Source organism: Dendropsophus ebraccatus, chromosome 8 (assembly GCF_027789765.1).
Source record: "Dendropsophus ebraccatus isolate aDenEbr1 chromosome 8, aDenEbr1.pat, whole genome shotgun sequence".
NCBI lineage: Eukaryota > Metazoa > Chordata > Amphibia > Anura > Hylidae > Dendropsophus > Dendropsophus ebraccatus.
In genome coordinates, this window is record NC_091461.1 from 104888133 (window position 1) to 104913766 (window position 25634).

The 25634-nt window shown below is 42.4% G+C and overlaps 1 protein-coding gene across 11 annotated transcripts in view; it reads right to left on the reverse strand.

Moving 5' to 3' along the window:
* Window positions 1-25634, reverse strand: part of DAB1 (DAB adaptor protein 1) — a 177181-nt gene that overhangs the window by 88053 nt on the left and 63494 nt on the right. The window contains exon 1 of one of the 11 annotated variants that reach the window (XM_069979401.1): window positions 16490-16578. The exons of 9 other annotated variants lie outside the window; for them this stretch is intronic. Coding sequence is in view for 1 of the 2 variants with exons in the window: in XM_069979393.1 (XP_069835494.1) it covers window positions 12170-12227 (58 nt within the window). In the remaining variant the exon portion in view is untranslated. Of the gene's footprint in view, window positions 1-12169; window positions 12230-16489; window positions 16579-25634 lie in introns of those variants that run through there. One more of the 11 variants, XM_069979393.1, reaches the window with a different exon arrangement.

Here is a 25634-nt window from a genome sequence, read left to right on the forward strand (position 1 = left end):
ATTGCACAGCTGTAGTGAATCAAGGGTTAATGTTTTTTTCGGCATCTGCACTACCAATGAGAGCAGCTCTTTCCTACTGCCTATCTCTATCTTCCTTTCCCTTTTCACTCTCTTCTTCACCACTCACAGAAGCTGTTACACACCTTGTAGAAAGTTGTCACATGGGGAGAGGAAGTGTACACCCAAACTTACTTAGGTCCCGGTAGTGACTAAATCCCATACCGTACAGGGACCTCGCTGGGGGCGCGCACACAGCTCTCCAGGCAAACCGCGCCCCGGTCAGATTTCATTGGCTGCTCCACTCTGGGATTCCTAGCAGCTAAAATCAGACCCTGTCGGACCCCCGACCCTAATCCGAACTTTTAGTTTTAGGGTTAGGATTGGGGGTCCGATTAGGGTTACTACCAAACTACTTAACTATCACCTGCCCACACAACAACTCTAACCCTCGGGATTGGTGCTAATCAGGAGGGTTAGGGTTAAGGTTGGGGCTGTGGGGAGGGTTAGAACATGACAAGCAGTGGGACATAACTCTAATCCGACCCCCAACCTAACCCTAAAACTAAACATTCAGATTAGGGTCAGGGGTCCGGCAGGGTCTGATTTTGGCTGCTAGGAATCCTGGAGCGGAGCAGCCAATAAAATCTGGCCGGGGCGGGGCTTGAGAACTGTGTGCGCGCACCCAGCGAGGTCCCTTTACAGTATGGGATTTGGACGCTACCGTTAGTTCTCATCTGTTTCTCAGAGGAGCAAGACACACAGGTCAGGCATCCCTCCTGAGTTAGCCAGGGACGTGGCTCTGCCAGGTTCCCCGTCCGCAACAGACCAGCTGTAGTGTACAGATGTATGAGAGGCGCAGAAACTTTCTTCTTTGAAGCAACTCTTATTCTTACTATGCAGTGCTAAACACCCAACAGAGAGGACAAGTCAGGGATCACCCCAACCCGCGCTGTGAACATCTCTAAGAGTGCAGGACGGTATCCTATAGCAGAGGAACTGATCCAGATAGAGCAAAGTTGCTACAAGCCTACTTACTCGGACACCCTCGGACACTTCGCTCAACTCAGGTAACTAGGAATGGGGCTTGTGTCATCCTAATAGGACGGGTCACCCGAGACTGTAGGGAAGCAGGTGACACAGCAACAACAAAGGTCGAGACACAGGCACAAGTATTCTTCTCTCAAGTATTCTCAGGTATTCTTCTTCTAAAGTTCCGGCAGAGCACAGTACTAAATTGGGTTGGGACTCTCAAGACAAACTCCTCTCAACTACTCTGAACTCTCAAGACAAACTCCTCTCTACTGTTCTCAGCACGCAACCCATTCAGCACTATCATTTTACTTTCTACCTCAACAGCTCTCAGTACAGATCTGGAGAAGTCAAGTCTGTATCAGTCACATATTCTATTATTCACTTTTATCACAGATTTTCAAGTAAAAAGGAAGTTTATTTATTCTACTGGGACTCAAAGATTATTGTTCCGGCACCTACACACAGGATACACCGTCCTTGGGTCATCTCCCCTTTCTGTGGGTGGTGGTACCGACAGTCCGGGTGGGTCATAACTCCACTCTGGACCACTGTGATAAGCACCTAAGGGACGACAACCTACTATCTGGGCTATATTCCACTGACCAACCACTACAGTAGTGGCGTCATACTGTACCACCTAGCAAGTGACCACATATCTATCTTTCTATCTATCTATCTATCTCCTATCTATTATCTATCTATCTATTACCTGCAGAAATACATACAGTAATTTCCATGCATAGTTTCTCTGTGTTTCTTAGTCTTAGTAGTCCGTGGAGCAGCCACTATAATTTAGTTATTTTTGTTGCACTTTCCGCATTTACCTTGCACGCAGCTTCGCACTATATTCGCCGCCCTTAATATAATATTGGGGCACTTTCCGAGTTAGTTCGGGAGGGCAGGGGGCCGGCATTTATCGGCCTTTCAGAAGCGCCGTGGCCTATTTATGGAAATATTTCTTTTTTTCTCCTTCTCTCACACTAAGGACTGAATGCTGGTATATACGGAGCCGGCGGGAGTTTCCATAGTTACCAGGCAGCTATTCTAAGATGTATTGGCAGCGCCTTGTAGTGTGCGAGGCTGTCTCATCTAAACGTGTTATTACTGTACAGAAACGGTAACTGGTTTCCAAAAGGGAGAAAGCAAGACATTTAGTTTAACAAGTTAAAAGATGTAAAATGCAAAAAAAAAAAAAGTATTTAACATAGTTTATTAAGTTAAAGTGTCTGTAAGTTATAGGGATCCTGCTATAGGGGTGCAAGGGTGGGGGGAACCCATGGCCCAACATTATACATCACTGCTACCTCTTCTTTATCTATCCTTACATCCTAGGGATATGTCAAAACTTCAGACCCCGACTGATCGCGAGAACTAATAGGGAGAAGCGCACAACTGAGCACTTCTCCCCACTTACTGAGACAGTTCCATTGACTTATATATAGACTTATACAGTATAACCAACCAGGTGGTATAGAGACAGGTGATAATGCACTTAGCATTGACTTCTATCAGCAAATCCTAGTGATTGATCAAGGTCCCCACACTCAGACCCCAATCAATCAATACTGTTCTGGGAACATGTCAAAGATTTTCTGAATGCTCAGTGTTCCTTTAATGTTACCAGTGTTTTGTATCATGTTGGTCATGATATAAGATGTGTTGGAACAATGGCTAACTCAGCTCTATCCCCCTCTCTCCCAGCAGCAAGTCCCAGCACAAGCTCAATGAGCTGGTTCCTCCTGCCATCTTGGAGGTAGTTGTGTGTTGGGGGTAGTTGTTTTGGACTCAAAATTCTTAGGGGCACAAAATGTAATAATTATTGCACACCCTAACCTTGTCTGGTGAATGTAAAGTGAGCAGTGGTGCATACAGTCAGTGTATACATTGTATGCAGCACCACTCAATACTTTACAGAAGCAGGGAGTCCCCCTCCTGTGTGTATACCCTATGGTGGGTTATGCCATAGCCAGATCCCTGCTCCTGTATACTGTATTCACCATCATTCGGTTCACGGCTAATGCAAGGTACAGTTTGCATTACTGCTCTTAATGCCCTTACACCCATCTAGGCTAATGTGACGGCTTCTAGGGCACCCAGATCTGAGTGTACTGTAGTGAGTGGTGATGCATACAGTGTATATATCATTACTCACTTTACATTGACTGCAGTGGCTTAGGGGGCACAATACTTGCCGCAGACTCTGGTCACCACACTGGGCGGATACACCATGATGCCAGTGTACAGTAAGGACACAAATAACCAGGCCATCCAGTAATGGATGCTGTTCAATACTGACAGGTCTATTTAAATTGGCAAAGTTCAACTTTTTCTGGATGATTCCTCTAGTCAAGTATTGATTCTTCAAGCCTCCTTGTCTTCTGACCTTGGATTTGTCAGACCCCCTATTAGACCCTCTGTCTTTGATTTGTTGACCCCTATTAGACCCTTTGGTAGAGATTTATCAAACATGGTGCAAAGTGAAACTGGCTCAGTCGCCCCTAGCAACCAATCAGATTCCACCTTTCATTCCTCATAGACTCTTTGGAAAATGAAAGGTGGAATCTAATTGGTTGCTAGGGGCAACTGAGCCAGTTTCACTTTACACCATGTTTCATAAATCTCCCCCTTTGTCTTTGATTTGTCAGACCCCCCATTAGACCATCTGTCTTTGATTTTTTTCGGACCCCCTATTAGACCCTCTTTCTTTAATTTCTAGGACCCCCTATTAGACCTTTTGTCTTTGATTTGTTGGACCCCCTATTAGACCCTCTGTATTTGATTTGTTGGACCCCTATAAGACCCTCAGTCTTTGATTTGTCGGACTCCCTATTAGACCCTCTGTATTTGAGTTATCGGACCCCCTTTTAGACCCTCAGTCTTTGATTTGTTGGACCCCCTATTAGACCTTCTGTCTTTGGTTTGTTGCCCCTTTGTTTGACCTCTTCTCTAATCCTCTGGATTTGTTGTCCCTCACTAGATTTCCAGTTCCACCACTTTAGCCGCATTACCCATTGTATCTTTTGCCAACTGGTGACTCTTTTAGAAGAAAGTGACCCGGGGGTCCTGGTGAGGGTCCCTGGTGAGGTTTCCTGATGATCTCTCAGACTGTGCCCCTCACTTTAGCCAAGTTTCCAAGGTGCCTCTGCCTTTTAAGCCTCTTAATGCCCTGACTGTGATTCTTACCGAGATACGGTACAATGGTTTCCCTCCGTCCCACCAGAATCATTACGGTGCAAACACAATGTGAATAGAACCGTTTCATCAAGATAAATAGAATATACAGAAAATTCTGTGCAGCCGAACCAGGAAACAAAAGAAGAGCTACGACTGCCATAATACCGGCGTCTATGAGGAGCGATAGCATCGGATGTCACATGTGTTAGAATAACATGAAATGCGTCTGGTGTCTGGGAGAAGCCTTTGGTCTTTTCTTCTCCGCATAAAAAGCCATAAAGACGTCCTGAAAGCTCCCCCATAATTAATTACATCCCATACACAAGACTGAACTCATCACAAATGAGAAAATTACAAATGTTAAATTGAAAATTACAGGTCTTAAAGGGATATTCCATGTACAGCATAAAGCCAGTGAGACCCACTTGTTTACGATCGCACCATTACACCTATATCTGGAGACAATGTTCACCTCTCCTTAGAGGTATTGATTTCCCTGAGTATTAGTGCAGCCTAGGAGAGTATGTACTCATGAACAGTGTTGACTTGACTTGCCGAGCTGTTCGGGTCCAGCAATGTTCTCCAAACCCAAACACTCGGCACTCATCTGGAGAAGTTGGATGCCGCCCTAAGACTGCCAGAGAAACATGTATACAATGGCATCCAGACGTTCAACCATTTACTGCCCCAGACCACCAGGGATTTTATTTTTAAGGCTATGCTCACACAACATATTTTTTATAACAATAACGGCCATTGTCAATTAAAACAACCTTCGCTCTTTTCATAAAAAATGAGCTGCACTGATGTCAATGCCTTGATCACACAATGTACTAAACAACGGACATAACATGGAAATCAATTCTTTCCAACCGATCAGCATTGATTTTGATGCTATTTTCACTGCGAAAAAGGCCGTTATTTAACACTCAAGACAATGACCATTGTTTTTAAGTGCCAAACAACGGCCATTGTTCATTCGTGAGAACATAGCCTAAATCCTGTAGTGCCCTAGACGACCAGGGACATTACCATCAAACCCTTGTCTGTCTAAGACCACTAGGGACTTTGATGTTAAACTTTTAACTGCCTACTCTTACAGACTTTGGCTATGTTCACACTACGTAAGTACCGAAGTAATCACGGTCATTGTTGCCAATTTGCAACTACGGCCATGATTACTACAGTACTCACGTAGTGCTGCATAGTATAAACTCCGGCTGGGATCCCTAGTGGTGCTGCAAAAAACTGACATGTCAAACAAAACCTGTCAGTGCTCACAATGAAGCGTGTGGCTCTGGCCGCACACTCCATTGTGTGCAATAGGGAAATTGGATGCGGGTGCACACTGGTGAACTACCTGCCTCTTCCTTCAAAGTAAAAGACCACTTTCTGCCCCCTCCCACACACACATATATTTAGGGTGCTGGTCCTCATGTATTATACCAGACCCCATAGCAGCAGAAATATCCTCATAGATACGGGTATGCATACTTCATACTTGTGTGCGCCTCATATAACTGTGTGCGCCTCATATAACCTTCCTCCGCTACCTGTAGAAATGAACAAATAAATGTATTTCATGTAATTCCCTATTATCTGCAGCGGCCTCATAGGGGCGGCTAATCCATCACAGTGACACCCCCTCCCCCCCCCATAGATGCCCCTCTCACCCGCAATCTTCCTCATAGTCGCCGTCTCTTAATCTATTCATAAGAGCGCACTCTAAACACTGATCCTATCTGGTAGTATCGGAAATATGCCGCCATCTCCCAACAAACTCCGTCGAAATTATATAGCTGGGGCACAATGTGATTCCGGCTATGAAATTCTAGGTTATCTCCCCAAATCTGGATTGAACGAGGTCATTCTGTAAATTGTATGATCGCTCGCTCCGGGCCTGGAAAGTGTCACCGAATAAACGGGCAGCAGGAACTGAAGGCGAGGAGGGGTGGAATATCACCGGAGGACACACTGAGTGTATATATAGCTACACATCCATTTGTACAGCTGTATACGCATACATATCCTGTCTTCATTGTATTTCATTTATTAGTGCTGCAGTTTGTACTCCAGAGCTGCTCTTCATTAAAGGGGTACTCAAATTTGTTTTTCTTTCAAATCAACTGGTTTCAGAAAGTTGTATAGATTTGCAATTTACTTCTATTTAAATATATCAAGTCTTCTGGTACTTATTAGTTGCTGTATGTCCTGCAGGAAGTAGTGTATTCTTTCCAGTCTAACTATGTGCTCTCTGCTGCCACCTCTGTCCAAAGCAGTAGCAACTCCCCATGGAAAACCTTTCCTGTTCTGGACAGTTCCTGACATGGACAGAGGTGGCAGCAGAGAGCACTGTGTCAGACTGGAAAGAATACACCACTTCCTGCAGGGCATACAGGAGCTGATAAGTACTTGAAAACTTAAGATTTTTTAAAAGAAGAAATCTACAAATTTATATAACTTTTTGACACCAGTTGATTTGAAACAATTTTTTTGTAAGTAGATACAAGAACAATTTGGAAGGCAACTGCAGCTATCTATGGTCACCCAGTCACTGAGCATTGATATATACAAGGTAGTCCCATAGTGAATTCCCCATGCAGGTCACTCCTGTGTTCAGGACGCAACATCCACATGTATCACAGATGCTGAGAACACACAGGAAGAAGGACGTTACTATAATGTTATCTATATGCAGTGCACCCAGTCTGGTTATAATAGCCTGCAATCGGAAGATGATGGTATAATACATTATCTTGAAGTCCGTTTTCCGTCTAGATGGGTTTATTTGCATACATTTCCCAGAGTTCATTACTCAAGTCTCCCTCACAGATTTAATATTCCATTCAGCGGAGTTATCGTGGGCTCCTACAAGATTAGAAGATAGATAGAAATCACTGACCGCATTCATCAGGGTGACCGCATCTAGAGGCATCCATAATGCCTTCTATCCTCTTTACTACTGCTCGGCCCGTGTAAGGGCCCTATTACATGGGACGATTATCGTGCGAAAAATCGTTAAATCGTTTAAATTTAAACGATAATCGTTCTGTGTAATTGCAGTCAAGGATCGAAAAATCGTTCGTATGTAGTTGATTAAAGGTGCGTTTACACGAAACGATAATTGGCCCGATCGTACGATTAACGATGTCGGAGTAACAACGGAGTAACTGTCAGCATTTAGATGGTACGATATATCGTACAGAAATTCGTTTTGCGATCGCTTAAGCCTATATCACACATTGGTTAAATCAGCGACTGTTTACATGGAACGATCTGCGGATTTTTTGCGAACGACGAACAACGATTTTGGAACATGTTGTAAGATCAAAATGAACGATTTCTCGTCCGTCGTTTGATTGTTCGCAGCGTTTACACGTACGATTATCGTGCGAATTCGCGTGATAATCGTTTCGTGTAAACGCACCTTTAGATCTGAACCTAAAATTATCGTTAATCATTTGCTGTAATTCGCTCAAGTTCCACGTTTTTTTCACTAATCGTTCAGTGTAATTGCACATTGTTCATTGTTTTTCTGGGATCAGAAGGAATAAACGATCATAGTAACGATCTCAGTAATGATCATAGTAACGATCGTAATTAACGACCATCGTTCTGTGTAATAGGGTGAACGATTTCAGGTTAACGATAAACAATCTCGTTTGTGATCGTTAATCGTTAGTCGTTAATCGTTAAAAATGGCTCAGTGTAATAGGACCCTAAGTGTCAGTCTTTACTGTAGTTCTAGTATTCTATTCAAGAATGCAAAGAAGTTCTCCACCAGAAGGAAAGGAGCTTGCTCTTCTTAAAGGGATACTCCAGTGATTTTTTTTTTTAATTCCTTTAAATCAACTGGTGTCAGAAAGTTATATCGATTTGTAAACAACTTCTATTTAAAAATCTCAAGATTCCAGTACTTAACAGCTGCTGCATGGGCTGCAGTGAGTGGTGTTTTCTTTCCAGTTTGACACACTGCTCTCTGCTGCCACCTCTGTCCACGTCAGCAACTGTCCAGAGCAGGAGAGGGTTTCTATAGGAATTTGTTTCTGTTTCAGGCAGTTCTTGTCACTGACAGAGGTGGCAGCCAAGAGCACTGTGTCAGAATAGGAAAAAAAAAAAACTTCACTTCCTGCAGGACATACAGCAGCTGATAAGTACTGGAAGACTGGAGATTTTTAAACAGAAGTAAATGACAAATCTATATAACTTGCAGGCACCAGATGATTCAAAAGAAAAATAAAGTTTTGTCGGTCTACCCCTTTAAAACATGATTGTTGAATTTTAGCCAATTCAGAGTTTCTCCCTAAGGTGGCAGCAGAGAGCAAGCTCTTTTTTATCTGCTAGAAAGCTACTTTGCATATTTATTTCCCATAGAGCATTGCACAATCTTCTCAATGAGTTACACTACCTACCAGGAGTCTATTCATGTAACAGGAGGTTCTGGATGAACAATTTAATCTCAGAAAGTAGAGCCCAGAATGCAGATGTTTCTTACTATATGTTATTAAGCAATCTGCAGCCGTGATCTATGAGGCTCCATTGGTAGAACATTATGCAGGATTTCTTGTGATGTGAGAGTTTATCAATAGTTCACCTGAGCATGCCCCATCTCCGGGGTCAGCCGTGGATTATTTATGTAGCCGGATTTCACGGCGTGTCACCCCGAGCCGCACTATGAGTCATGAGAGGCCGCTCCAGCCCCTAGCTTTTGCCTATGTTTCTCATCTTTGATTACATCGACTTTATGATTCATCATACAAGCTGGAAACATCTGTTCCACAACCGGTTACTGCGCCTATTGCTCCTGTAGAGCCGGTAGGCAGCCGCCCACGAGGCCTGGGGGTCACTCTGACATCATGTGGGGGTGTATAGGAACCCCCCATCAGTTACAACCAGTCTTCTGGGTTAGGAGTGTGGGCTGGTGTCAGGCAGCTGCTTAAAGGGGCCTGCTTTTTTTTTTTGTGCTATGGACTTTCTGTCATCTATCTACGTCATGCTTATTTAATGAGAGTAAATCAGCAGTTGTTGTTGACAGATGCAAATATATTCAGTATATGTAAACACTTGTTTTGCGAATATTTTATTCACATCGGGCCCTTCTGCGCCACTTGCGCCAGAGGGAAGGGGGTTAACGGGGGGCGCGGTCTCTGCATGCTTTACATTTAACATTTTGCAGTAGGTACACATGGAGGGGCTCTGGGGTGAATGTAATTTAGGTAGCGGCTTTGTACCTCTACATATACCCTGTGAGCCTCTGCGCCATGGGGACATTTCTAAGCCCGGTGGAAAAAAGGTGACCCCGGCCGAAATCTTAGGACAATGACATACTCTTCAGGAGGCTGGCCGGACCGCTCCAGCCCTCCCTCATGCTGGCCCCCCTCTGGCACGTCATCAGCTGCTCAGCCGTGATTGGCTGAGCATAACTATCATAACTGAGCATAACTATGCCATGAGGGAGGGCTGGAGCGGTCCGGCCGGCCTCCTGAAGAGTACGTCATTGTCCCAAGATGGCGGCCGGGGTCGACAGTAATGCAGTGATTATAATGCACCACACTTCCGGGGGTGGGGGGAACACGGGGAAGGGGGCCATTCACTTAAATAACACACATTACAAAGTTGTATAGTGAATAAATGTGTAGCACCACACTACCCATTTAATAAATGTACCCCAGAAATCTCGGGATGAGCAAAGGCTCTAGACCAAAATGTTTGGTAAGTCTTAGAAATGGTGGAAGGCAAACAGAAATAATATATAGTGTAGAAAGATAGAAGATAGATAGATAGAGATAGGAGACAGATAGAAGATAGATAGATAGATAGATAGATAGATAGATAGATAGATAGGAGACAAATAGATAGAGAGATAGATAGGAGATAGATAGATAGATAGATAGATAGATAGATAGATAGATAGAAAAATAGATAGGAGATAGATAGATAGATAGATAGATAGATAGATAGGAGATAGAGAGATAGATAGATAGATAGATAGATAGATAGATAGATAGGATATAGATAGAAAAATAGATAGATAGATAGATAGATAGATAGATAGATAGATAGATAGAAAAATAGATAGATAGATCTGGGAAAATTAATCAAAATAGAAATACAATTCTTTCTTCAGACAACAAGTAAAATAAAGTCAATAAAAAAGTTGAACATTTTTGCACAACAAACATATGACACATTATTCGCACCATTGAGTGATTCCTTTAACATTTACGACCTACACAGAAACCATCGGTAAATCCCCCCCCCCCCCCCCCCCCATAATTCCTTATCTCATAACTAAACAAAATCTGATGTTCTAAAAACTTTTAGTAGCAAAAAGTTTCCAAACCCATCTCTTTGTACCTCTCTTTCCCATGAAGCCGCAGCACCTGCGAAGCCTTTTAAGCTTCCTATAAAAGCAGTAAGCAGGAATTTACTAGAAAGTCTTAAAATCTTCGCAGAATGATCAGCGCAGTTATGAGAAAACCGCCGGAGAATTACTCACTAACAGAGGCCGGCGAACGGCTCCGATGCCAGAGCCAATGAGATAGAAATTCAATTTCTCATGAAATCTCTTCAGTTTCTTAGACTGCAAAAATAACATTAAGCTGAGCGGGCGGAGAGGAGAGCACAGAGCGTCCGGGTGAGCTGGATCCAACCTCTCTACAGCTTTACGCCTCTCTACAGCTTTACTCCGGATTTTCTCTCTTTGCAGCAGAGTCCTGGTCACTGTAAACCTTTTACTGTAGAGAATCCCTTTGTTAGGAATCCAGCTATAGTTCAGTAAACGAAGATTAAGAGGCTCAAGCTTATCTCCTGAATCTATATTGAGTTAAAGCTTCATACAGTGATAGAGGCTGAACGAATATAACAAGTTATCGGAGGAATAATAAAATGTTATAGACATAGGCCCATTCCCGCATGGGGAAATATGTGTAAAACTGTTCTATTTTAGCTGTTCTGTTCTGCATTAGCTATTGGGAATTTTGATGTTTTTTGTTGCCACCTTAAACATACATTATAATTTCTGTAAAGTTTGCGTAAATGAATAGGAGAAAAGAATTTAAGAAAATCTGTAATATACCTTATCAGAGAAAAATGCCTCCTCAATTTATCGAGCTCATCTCTGCTAACCTCAACATTCACTGTGCAAAATCTGCTTAAGACGATCAACTCGGACAGAGAGAGGAAGAGGAAGCCAGGGACACTCAAAAAGCTTTATAAAGTGTTATATTAAGTTACAGCTGCCCATAGAAGTCTATGGAGAATGGGGAGCAGCACAGGGGCTGAGGGACACAAGGAAGCTGCTAAAAGCTCTAGTTTGTGTTATATCAGATTACAGCTGCCCATACAAGTGTATGGAGAAGGGACAGAGAGACAGTAATGGCCCTATTCCACGGAACGATTATCGTTCGTTTTCGGACGATATCGACCGCTACGGACGATAATCATTCCGTGGAATAGAGTGCAACGATCAGCCGACATCGTTCATGTCGGCTGATCGTTGCAGTCGCTTGTTTTTCAACATGTTGAAAAACAAGCGACTGATATAGCAGCGATCTGCTGCCGTCGCTCCGTTGAATAGGAGCATCGGCAGCAGACGCTGCTATATCCTATGGGCTGCCCGGACGATCAGCGATCCCCCGGGCAGCCCCCCCCGCAGCTCCCCGCCGCCCCTCCCGCACTCACCCGCTCGCTGCAGCCGCGTTGAATAGCGGCGGCAGCGAGCGGGGAACGAGGAGCAAACGAGCGATAATAGCGCTCGTTTGCTCCTCTAAAACGACCCGTGGAATAGGGCCATAAGAGCTGCAGAGACAGAGGCAGAGAGATAAAGGGAAACTGCTAAAAGCTCTAGTAAGTGTTATATCAGATTACAGCTGTCCATGGAAGTCTATGGAGAAAGGAGGAGGAAGAAGCTGCAAAGATACAGGGAAACTGCAGAAAGCTGTAGTATATATTATATGTCCACCTGTTGCATGATTAACAGCTCCATAATGTCCTCTATGCTGCTTCTGATGGTGTGTCATACATATATAGGGGAGCAGGATCTCCTCTTCGGTGTGCAGTCTATGGAGACATCATAGCAGGCAGTCTACACGTGGCATACAGGTGGGAAGCGGAAATTCAAAGCCCCATTGACTTCTATAGGAGTTCTCTAGCGATATCTATCATGTCATTTCTTTAGGCGGAATGCGGATCCCCAGCTGAATATTACGTGTGTAAATTCCACCATGTGAACAGCAAAGCAGAAATCCCTTTGAACACGATCGGTATGTATTTTACAGGTGGAATTTAAAGCGGAATCCATGTTAAATTAAGTGCGGATTTTGTAGGGAATTACCCGCCACCAACTAGGAAAATACAGACACTGAACCAGCAGAGAATACCTGGGAGGGTCTACAGGGCCAGCAGTAGAGTATATCGGCCTGTCCTCTATATGTATGTCCCTTAATACATTGTGTTGTATAAGATTGAGCGATGTGTCAATGAAATGATTGTCCCTTCAGAATCTCTATTTAGTCGGGTGAAGGGGGATGTAAAACTGCAGTATAGGAGCAGATGTCACATACTAGGATCCTATGCATCATATGTAATAAGGCTTACTGTATACTGTAGATGACAATGTAGAGACGGATTCTCAAGATGAATATGTCCGGGGGGTGAGAGGACTCACAGCTTTCTCGTGTCCCGATATAAATGCGTTCACCCGACAAGCCCCTCAGCCCCCGGCAAGGACACCAGGCCCCATTACATGGAGATCATGTAAAAATCATGAAAGTGCCGTCACATCACAGAACGGTGATCTCCTGGCTGCGGGATGAGAGGAGCTTGTGATGTGGAGACAGATCAGTCACTACATACAGTACCATGATGAGAGCCGCCTGGTATCCAGCTTTATTGCTATTTAGGGTAAGTTCACACTGAGCAATAGGTGAGGAATTAAAGAGGACATTATCCTGAAGAAATTTTCCTCTTCTTGAGTTGGTGCTGAATTGGTGCAGAATTATGAATTTCCGAAATTTAATGCCCCATTGACTTCTATAGGATTTCTCTGGCGGAGAAGATCCGCCGCGGAATATTACGCACAAAAATTCATTCGTGTAAACGGCAAAGCGGAAATCCCATTGAACACAACAGGACATTGTTCTGTACATATTTTACAGGCAGAATATGCTTTAAATTAAGCGTGGATTTCACCGGAAATTTTTTGCCTATTGCTAAGTGTGAACATACCCTTATCATTATAATAAGAAGATCATTATAATCTTCACAATGTAGATCAATAGTCACTCTGATTAAAAACTACAACTCCCATAATGCCCTGACAGTATTTGGCAACCCATATCTTTCCAGCTCTTACCAAACTACAACTCCCATGATATCCTTGCAGCCCCCAGCTGTTGCCTGATTACAATTTCCATCATGTCCTGCAAGTCTTTAACAACCTGCATCTCTACAGATGTTGCAGAACTACAACCCCCATCATGCCATGACAATGTTGAACAACCAGTGTCTCTCTGACTGTTGCAAAACTACATCACCCAGCATTCCCTGTGTGTCTCCCCTGCTGTTACGAAACTACAACTCCCAGCAAGGCCTGACAGCCTTCAGCAATGAGGTCATGCTGGGAGATGTAGTTCTGCAACAGCTGGGGGAGTCACAGGTTGGAGAACACTGATCTAGAAGGCGGCCTAGTTCCCAGACATTGTGGATGTAGTTTCCATTAGAGGAACATGAATAATGTCGTCCTTTCCTATATGCAGCGGATTTGCACTCGCTTTCCATCACATCGCATTTATTTCTACACAACATATGAGGGGTGCCCCTCCCCCAAGTACAAGCTTCTATCCACCCCTAATGCATCCTATGGATTGGGGGTCACAAAAGGGTTAAAAGGATTGTCGCATCAGGATTACTGAACTGTAAAAAACGGGCATGTATCATAAAGATTTACCTTCTGTACAACATAATACATTGTGGTATTACATGGCGTCCTGGAAATACAGGGAAATGCATTATACATATCTGTGTGAATAAGGTGCACGGAATCAGTGATGAATCGGAGGACGTTCTCCAGGGTAAAGGCTGAGAATTATCTACACAGCCCTCATCATCCAAGGCCGAGACAATTACTGTGTGAGACAATCTAGGGATTAACTCAAGGAGAAGTGTAAGTGTCACACAAGGTAACCCCAAGGTCACTGCCGGATTGCTGCACATCTTACTAAAGGATTACAGAGGAATCAGCCCTTGTATTATACTTGTACATCATTTCCATAGCATCAAAGAGACAATGACAATGGTAAACCACATCCAAAGAGCAATAATCTCTAATAGCTACATGTACAAATGTCCTCAATGTGCAAGAATAGGACTGCTAGAATACTGCCCCCTATGCAGAAGAATATAAGTACTATAATACTGCCCCTATGTACAAGAATATAACTACTATAATACTGCTCCTATATACAAGAATATAACTACTATAATACTGCTCCCTATATACAAGAATATAACTACTATAATACTGCTCCTATATACAAGACTATAACTACTATAATACTGCTCCTATATACAAGAATATAACTACTATAATACTGCTCCTATATACAAGAATATAACTACTATAATACTGCCCCTATATACAAGAATATAACTACTATAATACTGCCCCTATATACAAGAATATAACTACTATAATACTGCTTCTATATACAAGAATATAACTACTATAATACTGCCCCTATATACAAGAATATAACTACTATAATACTGTTCCTATATAAAAGAATATAACTACTATAATACTGTTCCTATATACAAGAATATAACTACTATAATACTGCCCCCTACTGTAAGCCTCTACTGAGTGAAGTGTTACACTCTGTATAAGATAAAGTCATCCTGTATAGCATGAGTTCCTATACTGCAGGCTTTCCTGTATACAGCTGCACCCTCCTCTCTGATTCATGCAAACAATAAAATCAAGCATTGTAGTCAGCAGTCTGGCGGAATCTAGGCCGCCCCATTATTCTAGTTGTCACCCATTGCTTACCGCTGATATATCTACTCTATTTTATCTGTCCAACTTAAAACATTAAGAAAGTGTGCACTTCATCAGTCATACAGCATAGAGACAGACAGATAGATAGATACGGTAAAATACGGTAAGGCCCCTTTAAGTACTGTCTGTTCTTCACCTGGTAATAGCTCTGTGTATAGTTGTTGTCAGGAGGTGAGGAATCACTTGTTACATTGTATCCTCTCCATATGGTAACATTACTATGATGTTTTTTTTTTTTTTTTTTTTAGTTTCTTCACTTAAGAAGCAGCGTGCAGTAAGTGCGGCCCCCACGCTGAGACATTTCCATCTGACAGCCCCATGTGTCTCGCCTCTGCTGAGACTTTCTCCATTATGTGTGAACCCGATGTAGAATCTTTGCTCTGATATTGTCTTCACGCCACGTGGTGCATTACTCCTCCTGAAGAATCTGGGGGGCTCCGGCGTTAAATAACATGACAAGCGTTGACCTTGTGACCTCAGGGAAGTCACATCATGGCTGCATAGAGCAGAGATGTATATGGATTATAGGGGACAGACCAGAGCAAAGCAGCATGGGGGAGTGAGATGGTGTCTGACGGGCCCCTCTGCCACCCAACAGGACAGGAGTAGCATACAGTGCCTGTATCTGCAGGATGGAGAAGATGAGGACCACTGTCACTATACAGCAGAGGAATGGCTGACTGGTTCAGATGGGTCTATACCTTGTGGAGGAGTCTCTGATTTAGCTAAAATTCCTTATCATGTTTCAAGACATTTATGTGACTTGGATATTAACTTACAGGAAAGCTACCCATATCTTTTTTTTTACATGGTCTTGGATTTTTAGGAAATCTGTGTGGTTGTATATTTACAGCTGCACAGTCCTCTCTGCCCCCTCCCTGCTCTCATCTGTATGATCATAGAGAGAACAGTGGTCATATAGTTACATCTGTACAGTAAACTCTATCCCCTTCCTGTACTCACCTCTATGATCATAGATAGAACTGTGCGGTTATACAGTCACAGCTGCACAGTCCTCTCTATCCCCTCCCTACACTCATCTCTATGATTACAGCTGCACAGTCCTCTCTATCCCCTCCCTGTACTCATCTCTGATTACAGGGAGAACTGTGGCCATATAGTTACATCTGTACAGTCCTCTCTATCCACTCCCTGTACTTACCTCTATGATCATAGAGAGAACTGTTTGGACATACAGGTACAGCATCACCTCCCAGTACTCACCTTTGTGATCATAGAGAGAACTGTGTGGTTATATAGAGTTACAAATGTAAAGTCCTCTCTATCCCACCCTGCACGCATCTCTATAATCATAGAGAGAACTGTGTGGTCATACAGTTACATCTGTACAGTATACTCTCAATCACCTCCCTGAACTCATCTCTATGATCACAGAGAGAACTATGGGGGGGATTTATCAAACATGGTGTAAAGTAAAACTGGCTCAGTTGCCCCTAGCAACCAATCAGAGTCCACCTTTCATTTCTCACAGACTCTTTGGAAAATGAAAGGTGGAATCTGATTGGTTGCTAGGGGCAACTGAGCCAGTTTCACTTTACACCATGTTGGATAAATCTCCCCCTGTGAGTATACAGCACATCCATCCTATAGGAAAGCATCCAGGTGAAACTACAGACCAAAGCTGCAGGCTGCCAGGGCATGCTGGGAGTAGTAGTCCTGCAACAGCTGGAGAGACACCAGTCGGGGCCCACTGTTATAGACTCTTGTAGGAGCCTTATAACAGTATCTGCTAATGCTCATTATTTCCTATTGAGAGAATCCAGCTGCCTGCAACACAAAGGAAATCTGAAATATGATTCCCTTTATAAAATCTGGGTCGGGTCGCTGGATGAAAAATGCGCTGGAGGAAAAAATTGCAACCTCTGCGACTGATGTCCCGGCAGCTCTCTGCCTGCTCACCCCATTTACCGTACAGCTGCGGAGCCACAATGGAGGATGGCGGCTTTACGAATGATTTATTCTGCAGAATAGGGACTAATAGACCCAATGGGCCTCGGAAATACAGATGTCCCGGCTCCTGCTGCGGAAAAGCGAAATACAGCAGCCGTGCAGATTCCAGAGGCGCCGATGCCAAATCTGAAGGGCACCGGCGACTCTTCCCTCCATCGCTTCAAATGATTCATGACATTGTTACTAGAACAGAGACGCGGCACCTTGGAAACACCGAATAAAAGATCTCCTGGTGACAAGCACATGTACTGCCCGGCCGGCGAATAATACCGCAACAGCTTCCAGCCTTTCTTCTCACACAATGCTGTCAAGGCGATGAAACGCCAGCGGAAAAGCACCAAGAACCGCGTCAATGTCATCGATTCACCGCGTCAAAAGCCAAATTAACATACAGTAATTACACTACATGGTAATTACGCAAACAACGTCCCGCAGGAGGATCCGCCGCTCCGGGCAAAGCGCTTCCTCTATTGGCAATCGCCAGTTACATTGTCATAAGGGAACGACAAGATCATCCGGAAAAGGGAAGTTATGATTGTCACCCAACTTTCCCAGACTCAGAATGGAGAAAATACAGATTTTTGATTGTCACCCAACTTTCCCAGACGCAGCAGAACTGAGAAAAAATTTACTCCAAGGGGAACTCCAGCGAAAATCTTTTTCTTTCAATTCAACTGGTGTCAGAAAGTTATATAGATTTGTTAATTTATAATTTATTTCTATTTAAGTCTTCCCATACTTATCAGCTGTTGTATGTGATGCAGGATTTTTTTTTTTTTTTTTCAATCTGACAGGAACCATCCAGAGCAGTAGCAAACCCCCTTAGAAAACCTCTCCTTCTGTGGACAGTTCCTGACATGGACAGAGGTGGCAGCAGAGAGCAGTGTGTCAGACTGAAAATAAAAAATTATTTCCTGCAGGACGTACAGCAGCTGCTAAGTATGGGAAGACTTAAGATTTTAAATAGAAGTAAATTACAAATCTATATACCTTTCTGAAACCAGTTGATTTAAAGATTTTCAATGGACAAAACCTTAAGATGGTTGTCACCCAACTTTTCTAAAGTCTAGGTAACTAAAAGAGTTCAATGGAATTTCTTCTGTTCGTCTTAAAAAGAGAAAAAAACGAAAGAAAGCCAAGATAAGATTTAGCAGTTTTTCTCTTTGCTTTTTGGAGGCCAGAAAAACGCCACAAAAAAAAAAAAAAAAACACAGTTTGACAACATCCTACAGATACCTTTGGATTGAGAATTGATATTACTTCTTCCACAATTAAGTTATTTACTCAGCTCTGCTACATCTGAGAAAGTGGTGAAATAGAAACCATTGCTTCACTGTCAGTGACTCAGAGTCTAATATAACTTGGGTGATGCAGATTGAACTGTTTTAAGAATGCACATAGCACTTCCCTGACCCCCGAGGAACAGGTTCATTTGCTTGGCAAACACATCACAGGCTCCGGGGTATTAACGCTGAAATTAAATTCTATACTTCTATCCATATTAAAGTCATCACATGACAGGAATATTGTGATTAGAAATACTCAGTACACTGCATGCCCACTACACCAGATACTACACTGCATGCCCACTACACTAAATACTACACTGCATGCCCACTACACTAAATACTAACACTGCATGCCCACTACCCCAGATACTACACTGCATGCCCACTAAATACTACACTGCATGCCCACTATACCAGATACTACACTGCATTCCCACTACACCAGATACTACACTATATGCCCTCTATACCAGATACTACACTGCATGCCCACTACACTAAATACTACACTGCATGCCCACTACACCAGATACTACACTGCATGCCCTCTATACCAGATACTACACTGTATGCCCTCTATACTAAATACTACACTGCATGCCCACTACACCAGATACTACACTGTATGTCCACCACACTGGATACTACATCGCATGCCCACTACACAAAATACTACACTATATTCCCACTACACCAGATACTACACCGCATGCCCACTACACCAAATACTACACGCATGTCCACTACACCAAATACTACACGCATGTCCACTACACCAAATACTACACCGCATGCCCACTACACAAAATACTACAACGCATGCTTACTACACCAAATACTACACACATGTCCACTACACCAAATACTACACCGCATGCCCACTACACAAAATACTACACTATATTCCCACTACACCAGATACTACACCGCATGTCCACTACACCAAATACTGCACCACATGCCCACTACACCAGATACTACAGCGTATGCCCACCACACCAGATACTACACTGCATGCCCACTTCATTAAATACTGCACTGCATGCCCACTACACCATATACTACACCGTATGCCCACTACACCAGATACTACACTGCATGCCCACTACACAAAATACTTGCTCTGCATGCTCACTAACCTACACACTCAATAAACTGCATGTCCATTGATTTTTCTGAACGGATCTTACGTTAGCACAATGACGGCCATCATTATGAACCACGTCTTTCATTTTTAAATAGTGAAAGGGCTTATTCACACTTCCTGTAAATTATGGGCCCTACGGCTGGCAGCTGTACTTTTCATTGTGCGCACAACTATTATCTACGGCCGCTGTTTGCCAAACTGCAGCTGTAGAAAACAGACATGCTCATTATTTTCTGTGGCCGCAGTTCAGCAACGGCCATAGTTTATACCCTGTGTATACTGTGTGTATACACTATAGCTGTTGTTGCATCGAAATCAATGCCAATGTAATGATTTCATTACCAACTTTTCCCTGAAAAGAGCGGCCGTTGTTAATCAAATTTATACTTTGTGTGAACACAGCCTTAAAGTAATAAATAAAAGAACATTCTAGATAAAATAAGTGTGAGCCCTTCCCCCTTCTCTACATGTCTCAGTATATTATGATGCTGCGGTGATTTCTTATTTTATATGACTTTGGGGAGATTATATTGCTCTTCTGTTTCGGCTTCATAACATAAAACACACAAACACAACGACGTCGCTTTCTTTGTAGCCGGTAACTCCGCTGTCAGCTTGATAGAATAAATACCTACGTAGAAATTTGTAATGAGGAGCCGGCCCCCCGGGACCCCACCAGGCCTTTAGATCACTGCATCGACAGCAACTTGCTGGGGCTGCACCTGTTCCGCAGACTGTGTATGCAGACCCGGGGGTGGGGGCAGGGAGCGGTGCCACCGGCGACTACCAGCCATGTACACTGTACCGCTAATTATCTTTAGAGGAAAAAAAAAAAAAAAACAAGACACAGGACAGGTGGTCTCCCATGTTAAATTATGTAGCAGAGTTTTCCGCTTCTCACCGGCGCTGCTTCTTTCGACATGATCGCAGCAGACAGCTTTTTGTCCTAACATCTGTCCTACTTATTCTTAGAGGGGTTTTTTAGACGCTGACACAACACAATGCAAGAGAACTAATAGGGCGGAGTGGGCCGTACCATCACAGGCTGCACTGCTTACAGTACGCTGCGTCTCACTTAAAGGAGAAGTCTGGCAAAAAATTTTATTAAAGTATTGTATTGCCCCCCAAAAGTTATACAAATCCCCAATATACACTTATTACAGGAAATGCTTATAAAGTGCTTTTTTTCCCCTGCACTTATTACTGCATCAAGGCTTCACTTCCTGGATAACATGGTGATATCACTTCCTGGATAAAATGATGATGTCACGACCCGACCCTCTGCCATCCCTCTGCCATCATTCTCTCCAGCAGCCACAGCCCGCACAGCTCTGGGAGTCGGGTCGTGACATCACCATTTTATCCAGGAAGAGACATCACCATGTTATCAAGGAAGTGACATCACCATGTTATCCAGGAAGTGACATCACCATTTTATCCAGGAAGTGACATCACCATTTTATCCAGGAAGTGACATCACCATGTTATCCAGGAAGTGAAGCCTTGATGCAGTAGTAAGTGCAGGGGAAAAAAGCTCTTTATAAGCATTTCCTGTAATAAGTGTATGTTGGTGATTTGTATAACTTTTCAGGGCAAAACAATACTATAATAAAAATTTTCACTGGACTTCTCCTTTAAATACGATGTATACAGCCATGTATTACTGGAGCAGCACTTCATGTGAGTATATGATGCCTTGTTGTATAGCTTATTACAGCGCCACCTCCCTTTCCAGCAGTCTATAGAAATATTCATGAACCTCCTCAGTCACCAATAAGTCCAATAAAAGAAAAAACTTCCCTTTAAACATTGATGTAAATTAATTTCAGTACCCTTCCTGGCCACATGGTGTGCAATATCCAAACTAAAGCTGCATTTTTGTTAAAAAAAAAACAAAAACATTCCACTCAAACATAGCTTTTCATATTTTGCTGCCCATGGTGAGACTAACAATTAATTCCAGACATGTTGTTATCTATTCAGTCTCCTTCCCCCAGTTCTGAGCTGCTGCTGCTTTCTTCTGAACACACAAAAACCTGTGTGTGAGCTTTTCTCTCATCTCCCCATCCACCCCCTTTATCTGCAACTTTATAGCATCTTTGTAAGTTGCTAGTCACACATCTGTGGTTCTGTCCATAGTTGCAGACCTGAATGTGTGAACAGGGCCGTGATCAATGACCTGGAAAAAAAAGCACAGGTCCTAGTGCAGACCCAAATTTACGTTACGGATCGCTATCTTCTATGTAATGGTCCGTGCAGCATGGAGCACTACTGATCGTAGTGCAGTCAGCAGTCGCAGGTCCACAGGCTGCACTATGGGCCTAATGCTGGGAGGGTTAATCTGAGGTCAAGTTGCTGATGAATTCAATGTAATTTACCCTTTTGGCATTACAAAGTTGCAGATAAAGCCTGCCAGCAACTTGTTTATATCAGCTCTCTCCTAAGGGAGGGGGGAGGAGGGGGAGACAGAGAGAAAAGCTCACACACAGATTTTTGTGTCTTCAGCAGAAAGCAGCAGCTCAGAACTAAGGGAAAAAGACTGAATAGATAATGACAAGTATGGAAGGAATTGTTAGTCTCGCCATGAGCAGCAACACATCAAAAGTTATATTTGAGTGGAATGCCCCTTTAATTAAACATTCTTTTCACTTATTTCTTAGTTTGTGGATCTAGAAGAACTGGGAGAACCAATATGTCGGCCACTCCGGAGAATATCCCTCAGCTTTCTGCCAATAGGGAGTCCTGGAAGAAGTTTTTATGATAGAACTATAAATGGCTCCCCGGGAACTTGTGGCTGCGCTGAGGGCTGCTCGGCGGTGTAAGTGACATCTATCACCAGGATTATACCGCGCTTCAATGATTTATTTAATTAATGCGATCAATGGCGAGCGCAATGTAGGATCATTAGAATCCAGACAGGAACGTGAAGAATTGAGGAGCGAGAGGACAAGGCAAAAATTAGCCAGCGACAATTACAGCTGACAAACTCCTTAATGGAACCGTGAAGGCGAGCTCCTTCCTTCCTGGCGGACGTTCACCTGAAGACACGCCGCTGCCGATACGGCGCCTTTCATATAAAACAATGGGGGCTGAAAGGAAGATAAAGTGATTTATGATAATGTGATGTGCGAGCGCGAACAAAAGACAATGCCAGCCGGAAAAAAAAGCAAAATGCACCTATGCCCCCCCCCCATCCCCAAAGTGGATAATAACTCATATTTTATTCATTCTTACATTATTTTCTGGGCTCCTCGCTGCTTTATGTCTCCGAATGACTGCGCTAAGTGGCCGGATATTTATACCATGGACTGAGGTGACTGCGAGCCATACATCAGCCATGTGCCGCTTATCTAATAGACCATGCGGGGTCAAAGGGAAGAGCATAACACCCATCATTGTGCCCTGTCCAATCTCCTGGCCTCATACAGGAGATACCCAGGTTATACCATCAAGGCCTGTATCACTATATACAGGAAGATCTATAACTTATACCAGCTGTACATATATAACTATACACAGGAGATACCCAGGTTATACCAGCTGTACGTATGTAATTATATACAGGAGATCCCCAGGTTATCCCAGCTGTACATATATAATTATATACAGGAAGATCTATAACTTATATCAGCTGTAAATATATAATTATATACTGGAGATACCCATGTTATACCAGCTGTACATATATAATTGTATACAGGAGATACCCAGGTTATACCAGCTGTACATATATAATTATATACAGGAAGATACCCAGGTTATACCAGCTCTACATATATAATTATATACAGGAAGATCTATAACTTATATCAGCTGTACATATATAATTATATACAGGAGATACTCAGGTTATACCAGCTGTACATATATAACTATATACAGGAAGATACCCAGGTTATACCAGCTGTACATATATAATTATATACAGGAGATACCCAGGTTATACCAGCTGTATATATATAATTATTTACAGGAGATACCCAGGTTATACCAGCTGTACATATATAATTATATACAGGAGATACACAGGTTATACCAGATGTATATATATAAATATATACAGAAGATACCCAGGTTATACCAGCTGTACATATATAATTGTATACAGGAGATACCCAGGTTATACCAGCTGTATATATATAATTATATACTGGAGATACCCAGGTTATACCAGCTGTATATATATAATTATATACAGGAGATACCCAGGTTATACCAGCTGTACATATAGAATTATATACAGGAGATACATAGGTTATACCAGCTGTACATATTGAATTATATACATGAGATACCAAGGTTATACCAGCTGTACATATATATTATATACAGGAGATACCCAGGTTATACCAGCTGTATGTATATATATACAGGAAATACCCAGGTTATCCCAGCTGTACATATATAATTATATACAGGAAGGTCTATAACTAATATCAGCTGTAAATATATAATTATATACAGGAGATACCCAGGTTATACCAGGATTGTACGTATACTGGACCTATCGCACACGCATTAGCTTGTCATATTGCAGATCACTATTAAGGAACAAACTGCATATAATAATTTTTTTGTCAGCGTTCTTTATCTTACACCCAATATGGGGCGCAGATTTTAACAGCAAGGATTAAACATTAGAGTGAGATGCGGAGAGAGAAACTTGTGTTAGAGGAATATGGAGGAGCCTGTAATGCCGCCCAGAGGAGCACTTAGTGCAATACAAAATGTAGATGTGCTTGGTGTATGGTCTGATGCACAGTATCTAGATTACACATCTGCGGATGAGCCGCTTATCTCTGGCAATGCGACCTAATTGGATGATAACAAGGAGCGTATAAAGCAGAGATGGACATGGATTCTAGAGGGGAAAGGAGTGCCTGATACTGTGTCCTGAGCTAACCTTATAGCAATGATATCCCAGTACACAGGGGGCAGTATTATAGTAGTCATATTCTTGTATATAGGAGGCAGTATTATAGTAGTTATATTCTTGTACATAGGAGGCGGTATTATAGTAGTTATATTCTTGTATATAGGAGCAGTATTATAGTAGTTATATTCTTGTACATAGGAGCAGTATTATAGTAGTTATATTCTTGTACATAGGAGCAGTATTATAGTAGTTATATCCTTGTATACAGGAGCAGTATTATAGTAGTTATATTCTTGTATATAGGAGCAGTATTATAGTAGTTATATTCTTGTACATAGGAGCAGTATTATTTTAGTTTTATTCTTGTATATAGGAGCAGTATTATAGTAGTTTTATTCTTGTATATAGGAGCAGTATCATAGTAGTTATATTCCTGTATATAGGAGCAGTATTATAGTGGTTATATTCTTGTATATAGGAGCAGTATTATAGTAGTTATATTCTTGTACACAGGAGCATTATTATAGTAGTTATATTCCTGTATATAGGAGCAGTATTGTTAGTTATATTCTTGTATATAGGAGCAGTATTATAGTAGTTGTATTCTTGTATATAGGAGCAGTATTATAGTAGTTATATTCTTGTACATAAGAGCAGTATTATAGTAGTTATATTCTTGTACATAAGAGCAGTATTAAAGTAGTTATCCTCTTGTTCATATGTAACAACATGACAGTAAGGGTACTTTTATTCATCTGGGTATTATGATTAGCGTCCACAACGTCTGTATTATTTGCCAGGAATATTCTCCTTGGTTTCGCCGTATCCTGGCACAATGAACATTGCACATTCAATAATCATCTGTAGACGTCTGTGTTATAAATGACAGGCGTGACGCTGAGTCCCATCTCAGTAATAAAGTAATGTGCCATTACCATGCAGGACAATATTTCCAGGAAATTATTGGTGTTCCCTGATTAGTATTATGGTTTATTAGAAGAGATAATGGGATGGCTGATGCTTTCCTCCATGTGCAGTGGACGCGACGCTTCCGTTTTACATGTTATAATGATTATTTGTGTTTTC